Source organism: Oncorhynchus keta, chromosome 14, assembly GCF_023373465.1.
Source record: "Oncorhynchus keta strain PuntledgeMale-10-30-2019 chromosome 14, Oket_V2, whole genome shotgun sequence".
NCBI lineage: Eukaryota > Metazoa > Chordata > Actinopteri > Salmoniformes > Salmonidae > Oncorhynchus > Oncorhynchus keta.
This window is the reverse complement of record NC_068434.1, coordinates 34,641,846-34,660,510: the sequence shown is the minus strand read 5'-3', so window position 1 is coordinate 34,660,510 and position 18,665 is coordinate 34,641,846. Positions and strand designations below refer to the sequence as shown.

The window sequence follows — 18,665 nt, the reverse complement described above, 5'->3', positions numbered from 1 at the left end:
AGTAGCCCTGAGATATGGCTATAGACACCTATGGTATTTTAACCATATTCTCTGTGTGGATGTTACAGGAAGGATTTTGTATGTTTTTATTTATATCTTAAACGAGTACAATACACAATAATCATCATCTCAGAACCTAGACATGAGTCTATGCATAAGTGCTTTTTACCCTGATATCACCGCATACACACACAGCCCAGACAGCTTCAACAAGAGAATCCTTTACCAAAGGTGCTTTTTATATGCAACAATTTCACCTGCAAATATCTATCAGGGACGATAATGTACTACCTCTATAGCTATCGTACATCTGTAGTAGTAAAATAATGCAATTCCTTGATAAAAATGGATAACATTGTTTGATGCAACTGCATAAAGTAGCTTGTTTAGGGCCGTCTTCAAATGATTTAAATAGCTGTGCCTTGCTGTTTCACGATTGGTTCCCCTTCTCAGAAGTTGGAACTATATACAGTGGGGCAAAAAAGTATTTAGTCAGCCACTAATTGTGCAAGTTCTCCCACTTAAAAAGATGAGGCCTGTAATTTTCATCATAGTTACACTTAAAATATGACAGACAAAATGAGAAAAAAAATACAGAAAATCACATTGTAGGATTTTTTATGAATTTATTTGCAAATGATAGTGGAAAAGAAGTATTTGGTCAATAACAAAAGTTTCTCAATACTTTGTTATATACCCTTTGTTGGCAATGACAGAGGTCAAACGTTTTCTGTAAGTCTTCACAAGGTTTTCACACACTGTTGCTGGTATTTTGGCTCATTCCTCCATGCTAATCTCTAGAGCAGTGATGTTTTGGGGCTGTTGCTGGGCAACACGGACTTTCAACTCCCTCCAAAGATTTTCTATGGGGTTGAGATCTGGAGACTGGTTAGGCCACTCCAGGACCTTGAAATGCTTCTTACGAAGCCACTCCTTCGTTGCCCGGGTGGTGTGTTTGGGATCATTGTCATGCTGAAAGACCCAGCCACGTTTCATCTTCAATGCCCTTGCTGATGGAAGGTTTTCACTCAAATCTTACGATACATGGCCCCATTCATTCTTTCCTTTACACGGATCAGTCGTCCTGGTCCCTTTGCAGAAAAACAGCCCCAAAGCATGATGTTTCCACCCCCATGCTTTACAGCAGGTATGGTGTTCTTTGGATGCAACTCAGCATTCTTTATCCTCCAAACACGACAGGTTGAGTTTTTACCAAAAAGTTATATTTTGGTTTCATCTGACCATATGACATTCTCCCAATCTTCTTCTGGATCATCCAAATACTCTCTAGCAAACTTCAGACGGGCCTGGACATGTACTGGCTTAAGCAGGGGGACACGTCTGGCACTGCAGGATTTGAGTCTCTGGCGGCGTAGTGTGTTACTGATGGTAGGCTTTGTTACTTTGGTCCCAGCTCTCTGCAGGTCATTCACTTTTTTGCTCACCGGTCTTGTGATCATTTTGACCCCACGGGGTGAGATCTTGCGTGGAGCCCCAGATCGAGGGAGATTATCAGTGGTCTTATGTCTTCCATTTCCTAATAATTGCTCCCGCAGTTGATTTCTTCAAACCAAGCTGCTTACCTATTGCAGATTCAGTCTTCCCAGCCTGGTGCAGGTCTACAATTTTGTTTCTGGTGTCTTTTGACAGCTCTTTGGTCTTGGCCATAGTGGAGTTTGAGTTTGTTGACAGGTGTCTTTTATACTGATAACAAGTTCAAACAGGTGCCATTAATACAGGTAACGAGTGGAGGACAGAGGAACCTCTTAAAGAAGAAGTTACAGGTCTGTGAGAGGCAGAAATCTTGCTTGTTTGTAGGTGACCAAATACTTATTTTCCACCATAATTTGCAAATAAATTCATAAAAAATCCTACAATGTGATTTTTCTGGATTTTTTTTCTCCTTTTGTGTCATCGTTGAGGTGTACCTATGATGGAAATTACAGGCCTCTCATCTTTTTAAGTGGGAGAACTTTCACAATTGGTGGCTGACTAAATATTTTTTTGCCCCACTGTAGGGGCAAATATTATTTCAAATTCAGTAGGAAATCAAAATGATCTAATGTGTTGCAAATAGCATTTTTTTGTTGTTTTTAAAGAAGGGGGAAAAAAATATATTTTCCCAATTGGTAGTTTAGTCTTGTCCCATCGCTGTAACTCCCGTACGGACTCAGGAGAGGCGAAGGTCGAGAACAGTGCGTCCTCTGAAACACGACCAAACTGCACTGTTTCTTGACACAATAATGCCCACTTAACCCGGAAGCCGGCCACATCAATGTGTCAGAGGAAACACTGTACACCTGGGGACCTTCTCCGTGTGCACTGCGCCCGTCCTGCCACAGGAGTCACTGGTGCGCGGTGGGACAAGGACATCCCTGCCAATTGTGCGCCGCCCCATGGGTCTCTCGGGTTGTGGCCGACTGCGAAAGAAACTGGACTCGAACCCAGAATCTCTAGTGGCACAGGTAGCACTACTGTGTCACTCGGGAGGCCCACAAAAGAGCACATTTTATACAATTGACTCACATCAACCATTCCAGACAGCAGTGTTTCTCACTACGAGACACTACATTCACATTAATTTAAAGGAGAAAATTCCCTTAAAGTGCTACTGCATCTTTTTTTCATTTTTTTTTACTCCTTGTCAGTACATGGGTTACTTTAAAACTGTGTGTTACTGTTATTTCTGTATATGTGTGTAATTGTTTTGTGTGGACCCCAGTAAGAGAAGCTGGTCCTTATTTAACAGCTAATGGCGATCTAAATATAAAAAATATAGTCAGTGTAAACAGACAAAAGTTAAATCACAGTGTGATTGGTTCCAACTCCGTTAAGGCACAGTGTGATTGGTTCCAACTCCGTTAAGGCACAGTGTGATTGGCTGTGAATCCATCTCTCCCAGGAAGAGGAAAGTCTCTCAGGTCTCGAACCCGTCTGGTCAGTGTTCACAGGTGGCTCTATCAGACTGGTCCAAACCATCTCGTACAGGCTTCAGGTGTGGATAAAGCCGAACTCTGTGAGCAGCGCAACCAGGAGGAAGACGGCATAGAAGAGCAGGAGGAAGATTCCATAGGCCCGGCCCAGGTGGAAACAACGCAGAGGAACTAGGATGAAGGAGAAGACCAGAGAGAGACCCAGAGAACCTGCTAGAACCCAGGTCAACAAACCCTCTGGTTCCAACTGGGTGGTGTAAAGGGGTGGGGGTTAGAGCGAGAGGGGGGGTGGAGAAAATAAATTAGAAACTAACCTTTGGCACATTTTAACACACAAATAAAATCAAGCTGTTGCAAGAGGGGAGTGCCAGTCCAATTCAATTCTCTGGTCACTACCTCTACAAAATGCTTATTTCAGACAGTTACAAACAGCTTATATACAGTACCAGTCAAAAGTTTGGACACCTACTCATTCAAGGGTTTTTCTTTATTTGTATTTTCTACATCGTAGAATAATAGTGAATACATCAAAACTATGAAATAACACATGGAATTGTGTAGTAACCAAAAAAATTGTAAAACAAATCAAAATATATTTTATATTTGAGATTCTTCAAAGTAGACACCCTTTGCCTTGATGACAGCTTTGCACACTCTTGGCATTCTCTCAACCAGCTGCATGAGGTAGTCAGTCACCTGACATGCATTTCAATTAACAGGTGTGCCTTGTTAAAAGTTAGTGGAATTTCTTACTTTCCTTAAGGCACTTGAGCCAAACAGTTGTGTTGTGACAAGGTAGAGGTGGTATACAGAAGATAGCCCTATTTGGTATCACATTATGGCAAGAAAAAAATCAAATAAGCAAAGAGAAACGACAGTTGATCATTACTTTAAGACATGAAGGTCAGACAATCTGGAAAATTTGAGGACAGCCACAGGAAAGGAAGACCCAGAGTTACCTCTGCTGCAGAGGACAAGTTCATTAGTTACCAGCCTCAGAAATTGCAGCCCAAATAAATGCTTCAGAGTTCAAGTAACAGACACATCTCAACATCAACTGTTCAGAGGAGACTGTAGACAGGTGGAAATCTGTAATTTGGTCTGATGAGTACAATATTTTAGATTTTAGGTTCGAAAGACTGTGTCTTTGAGAGACGCAGTAGGTGAACGGATGATCTACGAATGTGTGGTTCCCACCGTGAAGCATGGAGGAGGTGTGATGGTTTCGGGATGCTTTGCTGGTGACACTATCAGTGATTTATTTAGAATTCAAGGCACACTTAACCAGCATGGCTACCACAGCTTTCTGCAGCGATACGCCATCACATCTGGTTTGCGCTTAGTGGGACTATCATTTGTTTTTTAACAGGACAATGACCCAACACACCTATAGGCTGTGTTAGGGTTATTTGACCAAGGAGAATGATGGAGTGCTGCATCAGATGACCTGGCCTCCACAATCACCCTACTTCAACCCAAATTAAATGGTTAGGGATTAGTTGGACCGAAGAGTGAATGAAAAGCAGCCAACAACTGCTCAGCATATGTGGAAAATCTTTCTAGACTGTTGGAAAAGCATTCCAGGTGAAGCTGGTTGAGAAAATTCCAAGAGTGTGCAAAACTGTCATCAAGGCAAAGGGTGGCTACTTTGAAGAATCTAAAATATATTTTGATTAGTTTAACACTTTTTTGGTTACAACATGATTCCATATGTGTTATTTCATAGTTTTGATGTCTTCACTATTATTCTACAATGTAGAAAATAGTAAAATGAAAGAAAACCCCTTAAATGGGTAGGTGTGTCCAAACTTTTGACTGGTACTGTGTGTATATATACACTGAACAAGAATATAACTAAAATAAAAGCAATATGTAATGTTTGTCCAATGTTTCATGAGCTGCACTAAAGGATCCCAACATTTTTTCATACGTACTAATTTTGCTCACATTTCTTTGCACAAATTTGTTTACATCCCTGTTACTGAACATTTCTCCTTTGCCAAGATAATCAATCCACCTGACAGGTGTGGTATATCATGAATCTGATTAAACAGCATGATCATTACATGGTGCACCTTGTGCTGGGGACAATAAAAGGCCACTAAAATGTGCAGTTTTGTCACAAACCACAATGCCACAGATATTTCAAGTTTTGAGGGAGTGTGCAATTGGCATGCTGACTGCAGGAATGTCCACCAGAGCTGTTGCCAGAGACTTTAATGTTAATTTCTCTACCATAAGCCGTCTCCGACGTTGTTTTAGGGAATTTGGCCAACCGGCCTCAACCGCAGACCACGTGTATGGCGGCGTGTGGGCGAGCGGTTTGCTGATGTATACATTGTGAACAGGGTGCTCGATGGTAGGGTTATGGTATGGGCAGACAACGAACATAATTGCATTTTAATGATGGTCATTTGAATGCACAGAGATACTGTGACGAGATCCTGAGGCCCATTGCCATGCCATTCATCCGACAGGATGTTCGTGGCACCTTAATTGGGGAATGGGCTCGTGGTAATGACTGGTGCGGAATCAGTGGAATGGTATCCATTTGCTCCCTTCTGGCCATTATTATGTGCCGTTCTCCCCTCAGCAGCCTCCACTGCTCATGTTTCAGCATGATAATGCACGGCTCCATGTCCCAAGGATCTGTACACAATTCCTGGAAGCTGAAAATGTCCCAGTTCTTCCATGGCCTGCATACTCATCAGACATGTCAGCCATTGAGCATGTTTGGGATGCTCTGGGTCGGCGTGTACGACAGCGTGTTCCAGTTCCTGCCAATATCCAGAAACTTCGCACAGCCATTGAATAGGAGTGGGACAACATTCCACAATCAACAGCCTGATCAACTCTACACGAATGAGATGTGTCGTGCTGCATGAGGCAAATGGTGATCACACCAGATACTGACTGTTTTTATAAAGGTATCTGTGACCAACAGATGCATATCTGTATTCCCAGTCATGTGAAATCCATAGATTAGGGCCTAATTAATGTATTTCAATTGACTGATTTCCTTATATGAACTGTAAGAACTCAGTCAAATATTAGAAATTGTTGCATGTTGCGTTTATATTTTTGTTCATATATGTGGTGAATGGTACTGAAGCTAAGAGCAGACGTACCGTCACCACTGGCTCGTTGTTAAACATCTGTATCAGACAGCCAATGCCCACTCCAATCAGCATGTCTGAAAGGAACATGATCAAGGGCAGAAACATGATGCACAAATGACTGCATAGACCTACACGTAGCAGACACACACGCACTCGCTTTTAACTTGCACAAACACATCCAGCAGACACACACACACACTCGCTTTTAACTTGCACAAACACACATCCAGCAGACACACGCGCACTCGCTTTTGACTTGCACAAACACACATCCAGCACACACACACTCGCTTTTAACTTGCACAAACACACATCCAGCAGACACACACACACTCGCTTTTAACTTGCACAAACACACATCCAGCAGACACACACACACTCGCTTTTAACTTGCACAAACACACATCCAGCAGACACACACACACTCGCTTTTAACTTGCACAAACACACATCCAGCAGACACACACACACACTCGCTTTTAACTTGCACAAACACACATCCAGCAGACACACACACACTCGCTTTTAACTTGCACAAACACACATCCAGCAGACACACACACACACTCGCTTTTAACTTGCACAAGCACACATCCAGCAGACACACACACACTCGCTTTTAACTTGCACAAACACATCCAGCAGACACACACACACACACACTCGCTTTTAACTTGCACAAACACACATCCAGTAGACACATACACACACTCGCTTTTAACTTGCACAGCAGGCACACAAAAGGATACTAAAGATGATTCCCCCAAAGCAGGCTGATAATGCCATCCGTGGGTAGCCCTGGCGAGCGATGGTGATGTCAGAAAAACAATCTAGGAACCGAAACAAACAGATTCAACACCACAATAAGTAAGCAGTCTGTTTTGTCTTTTGTATATCTTTTGTATATTTAGTAGGTGAGGGCAGCGGTAACCGCAGTGTGTGTGTGTCTCACCCCCAATGCTATTTCCCCAGGCCAGCAGTGTGAGACCCAGTAAATTGTTGGAAAGACTAAGGACAACACCGAGCATGTGCAGGATACTGACCACCTCCGAGGCTGCAGCACTGATCCACATCGCACTCACCACAAAGCCCAACAGAGAGAACACCTATTGAAAAAAAAAACACACATTATACAAACACCACAACACCTAGCAGAAACAAAAACATTGACAGAGTGAACGAATGAGTCCGTGTGTCTTACTAAGTGGTATGCCGGTGGCTGGTCATTAGAAGTGGTGAGGAAGACTATGGCGGAGAGGAAGAGGCCAAAGAGCAACGTCAACGCCCAGACAGGAAACTGACCCTCGATCAGATACAAACCGTCTACAGAGAGAGAGAACACCAGTCCAGTCAGTTAACACACTTCCTCTGGATAGGAATAGAGATGAAGGTTCTTTGACCCCACACAGGCGTGCAGACTCACACTCTCCGGAGCTGAAGGTGAGCACGCAAACCAGCGGCGCAGTGATCAGGTGAAGGCAGTTTAATGGTCTTCTCCAGTTCCTGTCTTCTTTGTCAGGATCCACCACTGGAACAGTCAGCAGCAGCAGCAACTCCAGTGGCATCTATGGGGGGAACTGCAGCTCAGCAAACCACTCGCACTCAAACACACACTGATGCTCCTGTCAAGCTCTAGCTCTGTTTCCAACCCTTGTCCATTCCCCTTACCCTTAACCCTAATTCCTACAGATCTGCAAATGAAAAGTGCAAAGACACACATTCAGATCTGCAACCAGCAAATCGCACACATACATTCATGCACACACACCTTCAGTATTTTCACAGTCCTCCAGCGCCAGGTCTTCCTCCTCCAGGTCCTGCTGTCCACCGGGTTTAGAGAATTCAGCAGGATGGAACTGGTCGACTCACAGTAGGGGAGCAGGGGACGGTACTCACTGTCTATACACGCACACACACACACACTCGACTGAATTGGTTCTCGTAGCACACCCCAGAGGTATAACTTAGTGGAATGTGCACAGTGACTGTGGTTGTTACCATAGTCCTCCTGGATGCTGCCATTAGATAAAAGAGGAGCCTGGTCTGACTCAGACGTCTGGAGCTCTGCAGAGAGAATCAACTGTCAGACACACAGGGTGTAGGTGTGTGTTAGTTCTGCTATACTTGTGGGGACCTAAAAATCCCCCAAAGTCCCCACAAGGTTAGTAAAACAAGGAAAATTCTCCCTCTGGGGAACATTTCCCACGTCCCCATGAGTACAAAGGCTATTTTAAGCTTATGGGATAGGTTAGGGTTAGGGCTACAGGTTAGGGTTAGCATTTGGGTTAGGGCTACAGTTATGGTAAGGGTTAGGCTTAAGGGTTAGGGTAAATAGGACTTTGAATGGATAATACAGTTTAGGTCCCCACGTGGACATAAGAACATAATATGTGTGTGTGTGTGTCACCTGGTACGTGTGTGTCAGCTGGTGCGTGTGTTGAGCTCTGGATGGAACTTCTAGTTGCTGAGTGTTTCTGATGACTATAGATGTAGGCACTCACAATGACTGTTACCACATACACCACATACAGCCCAAGGTATCCTGCAGAGAGAAACAGACAAACACTTATTCCACCCCAACCATCAGCGTGACTAGTCTTCCTACCTTCTGAAGTACACGGAACACAGTGTCTATGAATCAAGAAACGTCTGGTGTTGTTTACTGACTGACTGACTGACTGACTGACTGTCTGTCTGTCTGTCTGTCTGTCTGTCTGTCTGTCTGTCTGTCTGTCTGTGTACCTAGTGTCTCTCCCAGTGATATAGTTCCTCTGTAGAGGATGATGAAGGTCCAGAAGACTGCAGCCATGTAGAAGATGACATCCCGCAGGAAGGGGCGGGACGCTACAGTGAAGGGTTTGACCAATGACACAGACCCAGCGACCACCGTGGTTACAAAGATACCCGCTCCTATGAACGAAGGGAGCGAGGGATTAAACTCTCTGTGTGTTTACGGAACAGTGCACCTATAGCCAGGCAGTGTGTGTGTGTGCATGTACCAAACAGTGCTCCTATAGCCAGGCAGTGTGTGTGTGTGTGCATGTACCAAACAGTGCTCCTATAGCCAGGCAGTGTGTGTGTGTGCATGTACCAAACAGTGCTCCTATAGCCAGGCCAGCGGTGTGTGGACGGGAGAAGGCCACAGTGGCACTGAAGACATCTGGAGCTCCGTTTCCTAGCGCCAGGAACGTCACACCCTGACACACACATTTAGGGAAAATACTTCTGGTACTGGAGTAGAGTTTGTCCATGAGTATGTGTGTCTGTGTGTAACAATGGTGATTATTTAAGCACATTTAAATCAGACTGCATGGAAATATGTTGTGTGTATGTTGTGTGTATGTTGTGTGTATGTTTGTGTGTGTGTGTGTGTGTGTGTGTGTGTGTGTGTGTGTGTGTGTGTGTGTGTGTGTGTGTGTGTGTGTGTGTGTGTGTGTGTGTGTGTGTGTGTGAGAGAGAGAAAAGAGAGAGAAGAGAGAGAGAAAGAGAAAGAGAGAGAAGAGAGAGAGAGAGAGAAAGAGAGAGAAGAGAGAGAGAGAGAAAGAAGAGAGAGAGAGAAGAGAGAGAGAGAAGAGAGAGAAAGAAGAGAGAAAGAGAGAGAGAGAGAGAGAGAAAGAAGAGAGAGAAAGAGAGAGAAAGAGAGAGAGAGAGAGAGAGAGAGAGAGAGAGAGAGAGAGAGAGAGAGAGAGAGAGGCCTGTAGAAGGATACAGCCACGTTGTGTGTGAGTCGAAGGCTGGAGGAGATGGCTGAGAGGTTGGGACAGAAGCTGCAGAGGGAATAAACACAAAGATACACCTTCAACCAATCAATAGCTAACATAGAACACACCCTGACAGAGTCCAAGCACTGTCCAAATATTTCTGTGCCGTTTACTTTCAATCAAACACTGCTCTGTTCATTGGTTGATACCACTGCTTCTGCTTTCACTGTTCAAACACAAAGAGCAGCTGCTTTGTCTGTGATACATGTGATCAATCACATGACCTGATCACAAACATTAGAGGTGAACAGAAACACTGCAACTCTTATCTCCCTGAGAGGAAAACAAAAGACACACACACACCTTAACCATGACACACTTATCTCCAGTGGTCAAGTGACTACTGGGTGAACTGCTGGAGATACCACTGTTGTAACTGCAGTCAGCGGAACATACCACTGTTGTAACTGCAGTCAGCGGAACACAATTACAAACAATTACCTATCTCTTTACAGCCAGTGTACAGGTAACGAGAGAGAGTGTTACAAAACTCATGTTCAGTAAAGATATGTTGGAAACAGAACATGTGAGAGAAACTTACAACTTTGACGCCGTCAGTCCGAGAACTATGAACAAGATTAACAACCAGATAATCTGTAGAGAGGTGGGGAAAGAGATTAGTTAGATTAGTTTTCTGACATGGCTGAAATATCAGTGTTTATAAAAATAACTTTCATATCGACAAGCAGGTATTGAGTCTCTTTCTCCCCCCCAAAATCACTAGTATATACGACTAGGTTTATGGGCTAAGAACAGTGTAAAGTGTGCAATATTGAGCCTATAAGGTGAATACAGTATGGGGAGTAAGTAACCCAGACTAACTCAGCTCTGTGAGAAGAAGTCCTGAATTAAACCCTGACTCATGAGTTTTACTGCATGGCTCAGTTTGAGGAAGCTCTACTCAGAACAAGGGGAAGTGACAGCTTTTATTCGTGTTCATGATACTAGCCCCGATTGAGGTTGCTTCAGATTCCTTATTTGAATTCATGTAGGTAATTCTGATTAAGAACACTTGCTAATGACAAATGTGTGTATAATGCATGTAATAACGCATGTAATAGTGGTCTACGCGCACGCGCACACACACACACACACACACACACACACACACACACACACACACACACACACACACACACACACACAGTGTGCTTACGCAGAGTGTGATAGTGAGGGGTGTTAGGTTGGGTGGTAGTAGACAGAAGGCCATCTTGAGGTAGTTGATGAAGCTGTCTTCCATACTGCAGTCTGGAGTGGCCTTCACAAACGCACATCGATCAGCAGCACTCAGGTTCATCACAATGTCACACTGAAAGACACACACACAAATACTTAATTACTACATCACACTGGAAGAGAGGGGAAGCTTTCAAATAAATACATCGTCATCAATGATCTACTGCACTGAGCAGAACACACTTGTACGGAGAAGAAAAGAAAAAGTATGAAAAGATTGCACTCACTACTGTAAATCGCTCTGGGTAAGCGCGTCTGCTAAATGACTAAAATATCAAATGTTAACGTAAAATATAACAATATGGTGGATGTCATGTGTTATTTCATTGCAGTGCAGATGAAGGAAATGAGAGAAGGATTTAAAAACTCGAAAAATAATATCAAATTGAACTTAAAGCAAAAAGGTTGCCCTCACAAACAACGGTCACGAGACCAGATACAACATGCGCATGCATGCCTACTTGAATAGTTGGCCAGTTGTGCAGCTATTGCTCAACACCACTAAACGTGGCAAATCAGATCAACAATATTTTTTTCTGAAGAAAAAATGGCAATTTCAGGGTACATCTGTCGGGAAAATTGAGTTACAAAGCTTGAGATTCAAGGTTGAAATCTAATTCGTTACCAGTCTAACCTCGTCTGTGTTTCCCTGACGTAACATCGCGGAGTGTGTGTCCACCATGGTCCCCATAGAGAGCAGATCAGCACCGTCGGCGGATCGGTCTGGAGACGGAACTATCCCGGTCCCAGAATCACCGGAGCCCAAAACATGGCGACAGTGACACCACAACAGCAGCAACAAGGATATAAATACAACCCGAGATGTCATATTTTACTCCGTCCAGGAAATACATCCATTCCGATTCCTTGCCACATCAGACTGGTGGGAGGTGGGTTTGGTGGTTTGGATTAGACCTGAGAATAGAATACTGGAGAATTGAAAGTGTTCCTTGTTGCTGTAAACTAAATGTTGCAATGACAGATTGAAGGCACCCTGATCAGCAATAATTCATAACAGAGCTTGCTTGACCAACCCTTTGTGACAGCCAACTCTTTATGTTGTAGGCTACTCGCTACAAATAAGCGCGGAAAGCTCGTTTTTTTCTAGTTGTTGACATTATATCAGTTCTAGTTTTCAGAAACGTCCGTGAACAATATGTACCAAAACGTCTGACTCGCGGTCACTCCTCCAAGGGTACGTCATCAGTTAGACTAAACTCTGACGTCCAAATATAAACCCATCCCACTCTTTTAATGAGGAGCCGTCCAGACAGACGACTTCGGGTGTGTGTGTGAATGGGCAGACTTGGTGATTTGGAGGCCCCAGGTAGAGGCCAGTGAGACAACCACCCATTTAAAGCAATCATGGCTACTGAATGAAGAGCTGTTCGGAGCCAGGTCTTTTCTTTGATGAACAAAGAAGAATGAAAATACTAACTGAAATTATCACACTTGTAAAGGTCTTTGCATTGGGGTGAGTCCCCTGTGGATCAGTTGGTAGAGCATGGCACTTGTAATGTCAGGGTTGTGGGTTTAGTTCCCACAGGGGACCAGTATGGGAAAAAGTACAAAAAGGCACTCACTCACTACTGAAAATTGCCCTAGGCAAGTGCATCTGCTGAAGTGTAAAAAAAAAAATATACAGTATATATATGTAATTCTGCGCGCCCAATTTTTCAGTTTTTGATTTGTTAAAAAAAAGTTTGAAATATCCAATAAATGTCGTTCCACTTCATGATTGTGTCCCACTTGTTGATTCTTCACAAAAAAATACAGTTTTATATCTTTATGTTTGAAGCCTGAAATGTAGCAAAAGGTCGCAAAGTTCAAGGGGGCCGAATACTTTCGCAAGGCACTGTAGCCTTGTCCTAGGTTCATTATCATTTCTAGCCTGCATATTTTCTATCCGTTTTTACACTTTCAATTTAGGGATTCTGGGCCAATACAGGCCTTTATCTGATATTGACTTTGCAATATCGACCAATACTAATATTATTTCATTTTATGAACTTTTCAACCATTCTCGCACAGATACAAACTGCAACCAGGTTTCTATGTTCATAAGGCTAATAAGATAGTTCAAATGACTTGAATATGGGAAAGGTGTAATTATTTTTTTATTTGCATCAGAAAGGTATTGGAAAGTTTGGGAAAACATCAGGGAGATAAGTGTGTAGAAAAAAGATCTGCATCGTTTTCTATTGCGGTTTTGTCATAGTTTTCCGGCATGGGGTAATAACTAATAGACCCAACTGTTCAAAAACTAGAGACAAATTAGATCAGTTTGTCATCGGTGGACTCACGAGTGGAGGAGGGCCAGAGGAGGAAGATAACCAAAATAATGAATTATTAAACAAAACGATGCCCAGTTCACAAGGCACCCTTGTGTTATGAGGCCCCAGGCAATTGCATTAGTTGCCTAATGGTACTGTAAGTCCGACACCGTGTGTGTGTGTTTGCATGTGTGCTCTCACTGTCTGATAACCCACTGACAGCTACAGGTCAAACAGAAATGAGTCTGGGTGGTGATTCATGTCTTCATCAGAAAGTCTTTATTCTTCAACAGGTCAGGACATAGCATGCACTCATACATAATGGATAATTACAAGGTACAAATACATAAAGACACTTGTATGAAAAAAACATTCACATACCACATTCTGAAATTGGCAAAGACCCTGGCTGCATGGCAGACTTCCTTATTGACTTTTCGTAGGCTCAGTGTCCAGGGGCAAAGTCTCCTATGGCCCCCTTTACTGAACACAAGTCCTGCTCACAGCACAGCAAACACAGTCACAGATACAGACAGATTACAAATATGAAGTAACTGTAATCAGCCAGGATTGTAATTAGATTAAAATTACATTCTTAAACAGTTGATTACATTTGGGATCGAATTAATCTAATATAAAGAGGAAGAACTGATATATCTTTGTCAGCATTGCTGTCATTTAGCTCAAGTCCTCTCACATGCTCTCTAAGATGCTATTGTTCTGCTGATAGCCCATTAAGTGTGGATGGCTTCTTTTGTATTCAAACTGGTTGAACAAAAAGGTAAGGCTTCCAAAACATTTACCCCTGGCCTTCTGGTATTCCACAGAGTTCCTGCTTGCTGCTTTGTAGCAGTACACTTTCACTCTCTTCTTTGTGTGCTCCATAGAAAAAAAAGAAGAAGAAATGCTTTCTGATTGCACAATAAAAAACAAAATGCAACCAGGGGAAAAACACAGTCACATTATGTTAAAGGTTCCCAAAGCACACACATCCCTGGGTTGCTCATATTTTCAGTTCGCTGCAACTAGCAACTGGAACAAGCTGCAACAAACACTCTGACTGAACAGTTTTATCTCAATCTCTTCATTGAAAGACTCAGTCACGGACACTTACTGACAGTTGTGGCTGCTTTGCGTGATGTATTGTTGTCTCTACCATCTTGCCCTTTGTGCTGTTGTCTGTACCCAATAATGTTTGTACCATGTTTTGTGCTGCTACCATGTTGTGCTGCTGCCATGTTGTGTTGCTACACTGTTATTGTCATGTTGCTACCATGCTGTGTTGTCATGTGTTGCTGCCTTGCTATGTTGTTGTCATAGGTCTCTCTTTATGTAGTGTTGTGTTGTCTCTTTTGTCGTGATGTGTGTTTTGTCCTATATTTTTGTATTTTATTTATTTTTTAAATCCCAGTCCCCATAGGAGGCCTTTTGCCTTTTGGTAGGCCATCATTGTGAATAAGGATTTGTTCTTAACTGACTTGCCTAGTTAAATAAAGGTTAAATCAAAATTTAAAAAACACTGTCTTAAAAGAACCACTATTTTACTGTAGAAGAGAAGAGGGTCTTTCTGTAGGTCTGAATTGGATTTATCAACAAATATTGAACAAAGGGCACTCACGTCAGGGTTGCAATTCAAGGTGGGTGCATTGAACTTTAAATGTACTAATATTAATTACACGGCAAACTATCTGTAGCCTAAATATTAGAAATGAAAGTAATCAGATTACGTTACTCTTTTTGAGTAAATTATTACATTACAGATTATTTTTCATGTAACTATAACAATCGGTAAAGGATTACATTTTTCACGTAATCCGCCAAACACTGCACACACACAGTTACTGCTAGAACTATTAGCCAACAAGAAGTAAGGACGAGGGACTGATGTGTGGACAGGTAGTGGGGACTGATGTGTGTTCACATTTACATTTTAGTAATTTAGCAGATTCTTTTATCCAGGGTGACTTACGGTTAGTGCATTAATCTTGAGATGGTTAGGTGGAACAAGCACATATCACTGTCCCAGTAAGTACACTTTTCCTCAATGAAGTAGCTATCAGCAAAGTCAGAGCTGGAAGGTGGGGGGGGGTCAAGTGCAAGTGTTGGCCCAGGAAAGTTTTTGTTTTGTTTACCGGAGAACAGCATAGATGTCAGAGTGAGAAGCTCCCTCCCATGAGGCAGGGTCAATGAGCAGAGCACCCGAAACACACACAGCAGGAGTCACAATACATCCTCAGGGCAAGCTAACTGTGACAATGGTTAAGCCAGGAGATGGGCTATAAGTGCTACTCCTGTTATGCCAATGCTCAGAAATGATCATGAATTGCTCTGCTGTGTGTATAGTACCCATATAGATGCATGCCAGGCTGTATGGCCAGTCTCGTGATGCCAGGTGGTTTGAGAGCTGAGGCCTGCACAAACTTTCTCAGACCAGAGAAGGTGCGGTCTACTGATCTCACAGACAGGAAAGGAAGGCTGCTGCCAGGAAGGTCTGTGGGGGCAGTTAGATGGAGAATGTCAGAATTTATTTTGCAATTATATCAACAGAGGTTGTAATGGCATTTATAATTGTATTACTAGTAACAGTCTGTCCTGGCTACCATTCATTGTTGTTTCAAGGAAGACGATACTAGACAAAGGCTGCGGAAACTAACTTAATTATCCAAAATCTGATTTCAATGGTCATAGTCAGTTAACAACTAAACTCAGTAGACATGTATTTTAGATTGCTCTGAATGACTCTTTATCCCTTTAAGGGCCCCTAACCTGGATGTGTGTGACGTAGGCCTGAGCTCCGAGAGACGCACATCCAAAGACAGAATATTAGTGGTCCCCTCCCAGATACTCAACACCTAGAGAGAGAGAGAAGGTACTCTTACACGAAAATTAACTATTGCCACTCAGTTGTTGTTGAGTAACAAAGAGTGAGAGTAGGAAACCACTTCATCCATTAAGAGCAACATATTTACTCCATAACGTAAACCAGTAAGTCTGCCTTTAGACAGACAGATGTGTGTCATGTGATCACCTACCTGAGCACCTCTGAGAATTGCAGGTAGTCCTGTATCCTCGATGTAGCCCTGCCCCACACACAGACAAGCTTATGAATCCCAATATCACACCCAAATCAATCACATCACCTATTCCAACATGAGCAGTAATAATCAGTTCCATGAAAGTAAATTCAGACAGACAGACAAAAAGATAGACAGACACACACACACCTGTATAACCTTGGCAGCTCCATCAGTCATTGCCAGAGGACAGGCGTAGAGACCAGGAGGGAGAGTACAGGTACAGCTTACACATCTGGTATACACGACTGGAACAACATCATCATTAGTGTATGAATATGTAACTCTCTATGCATGGAATTTTCATAATGCCATGTCACAAAATTCCAATGAGTAGCTTCTGAGATTACGGTTACTGTTTTTATATTCTCTGTGTTGGTGACCGTCAAGTGAGGGCAGCATTTCTTCATCCTTGTCCTGAGGACCCAAATGGGTACGCATGTTTGTTTTTGTCCTAGCATTGCATACCTGATTCCATAAAGGTTTGATGAGGAGTTGATAAGTGGAATCAGGTGTGTAGTGCGAGGACAAAAACCTAAATGTTCACCCCTTGGGGTCCACAGGACAGGATTGGGAAAAGATGGGTTAATAAGTGAGGTTTCAGGGTGTGTAAGGGTCAGGTATCTCCCAACACCACTCCACGTATGTCCTCTCGTATCTGATGGCGACCAGCCCCTCCTGTGCTGATAGGTCCTTCATGTGTAGCCAGGCGGGGGAGGTGACGATGCGTTCGACATGGCAACCCCAGGGATCATTGGTCACCAACCGACCTCACTCCCAACCCGACCCAAGCACCAACTGCTCCCCAAACACACACAGGTCTGAACACACCACCATCACATTAGTGACTAACAGATAAAGCATCATCATAATGTTTTATCCATTCTGAAACATTAGTATGGGATACACGCACACCTCACTGGGCAGGTGTCTCCTCAGGTATCCCTATAGCAGAGCATCCTCCAGGAAGGGGTTCAGGTCTCTCCTGGATGAACCCTCCTATCCAGGCCCGGGAGAACTCTGGCTGCCCCTCTGCTCCGTGACATCTTGGGGTGACCAAGCCAGGCCCCGCTAAACCAGCTTGCAGAACTGCTGCTTGACAGCAGCGAAACATTCTAATACACAGCCGGTAACAGCGTCTGGTGGGCTCGAAGCCATGGTCCAGGAGCTCAGACGTCACTGGCCTAAATATGACAAGTAAACTGATAATTTTTCAAAACCAGCAGCTGCATTTCTTTAGTTAAATTTAAAGGCCTACTCCTTGATTTGAAAAATAACAAAACGGCAGCCCTTGCACTTGGTTTGCTATAAAGCCAGGTAGAGAAACGACACTCAAGTTTAAGGATCGACATTTATAAGAATCAATGAATATACACATGATTATTTAAATGATAAAAACGGCTGTAAGTACAGCACGCCCAATTTTTCTGTTTTTGATTTGTTAAAAAAGTTTGAAATATCCAATAAATGTCGTTCCACTTCATGATTGTGTCCCACTTGTTGTTGATTCTTCACCAAAAAAAATACAGTTTTATATCTTTATGTTTGAAGCCCGAAATGTGGCAAAAGGTTGCAAAGTTCAAGGGGGCCGAATACTTTCGCAAGGCACTGTATCACAGTGGGCCGTTAATAAGAAATCTTATGGATGTGCAGTAGTAGGAAACCTTAAGGATTTGCAGTAGGAAATCTTAATGCAAAATGCAAAAAAAAGAATTTATGTAACAGTCAACGCCTTTCATTTATGTGGTCAAACAACTTCAACATTGGGTTTAGTAATGGTCCTAATATGCAAATAATTGTTTGAAATAAAACATTACGCAATGCCAACATTTGTGATCCAAAAGTGTGTTAAAGTTCAGGCACTGTAGCAACAGAGCAATCTCTATGCTTCACGTTAGTCTGGCACTGGTTGTCAAAGAGTAACGTTTACAAATATCTGGTTTGGAAAGCTTAAAGGAAAACGTAGGTGTCTTAATCAACAATAACTTCTAGAATGTTGTTTTGTTTACTCACCTAGTTCCGACTTCCAAATCCCCATACTTCGTCTTCAAAATAACAGTCAGGAGTAAACACTGGCGTTAACATAAACATCTAGATCGACCTTCAAAGTAAACGACTGGAACATCAGACTAGACACCAGCTTTGTCCTGACTACTTTTGGTAATAAAATACACATAGCTTATGAAATAAAATAACAGTGACGGTCTACCCTAGTAAACAGCTAGATCTCTCAGATGAAAATCAACATGTGGCACAGGATACCTATGAC

At 42.8% G+C, this 18,665-nt stretch overlaps 2 protein-coding genes across 3 annotated transcripts; both read right to left on the bottom strand.

Moving 5' to 3' along the window:
- Positions 1 to 71: 71 nt before the first annotated feature.
- LOC118393287 (mitochondrial sodium/calcium exchanger protein-like) lies at positions 72 to 12,201 on the bottom strand. Of its 2 annotated transcripts, none has more exons than XM_052461596.1 (15): positions 11,675 to 12,201; positions 10,970 to 11,122; positions 10,355 to 10,407; positions 9,762 to 9,819; positions 9,144 to 9,249; positions 8,795 to 8,962; positions 8,460 to 8,594; positions 8,051 to 8,116; positions 7,821 to 7,951; positions 7,476 to 7,617; positions 7,254 to 7,375; positions 7,005 to 7,158; positions 6,802 to 6,882; positions 6,062 to 6,126; positions 72 to 3,180 (listed from the first exon to the last, which is right to left on the bottom strand). In XM_052461596.1, the coding sequence occupies exons 1-15, from the start codon at positions 11,876 to 11,878 to the stop codon at positions 2,992 to 2,994; spliced, it is 1,827 nt and encodes a 608-aa protein (XP_052317556.1). In that variant the 5' UTR covers positions 11,879 to 12,201; the 3' UTR covers positions 72 to 2,991. The 2 variants fall into 2 exon arrangements, with proteins under 2 accessions (XP_052317556.1, XP_035641727.1); XM_035785834.2 differs by having other exon boundaries at positions 11,684 to 12,201.
- Positions 12,202 to 13,572: 1,371 nt separating this feature from the next.
- On the bottom strand, positions 13,573 to 18,665 carry LOC127907270 (uncharacterized). Its single transcript, XM_052461597.1, has 8 exons — positions 18,410 to 18,665; positions 17,312 to 17,580; positions 16,747 to 17,217; positions 16,547 to 16,644; positions 16,355 to 16,402; positions 16,089 to 16,174; positions 15,669 to 15,813; positions 13,573 to 14,201 (listed from the first exon to the last, which is right to left on the bottom strand). Exons 3-8 carry the CDS (start codon positions 16,835 to 16,837, stop codon positions 14,016 to 14,018), a joined length of 654 nt encoding a protein of 217 aa, XP_052317557.1. The 5' UTR covers positions 16,838 to 17,217; positions 17,312 to 17,580; positions 18,410 to 18,665; the 3' UTR covers positions 13,573 to 14,015.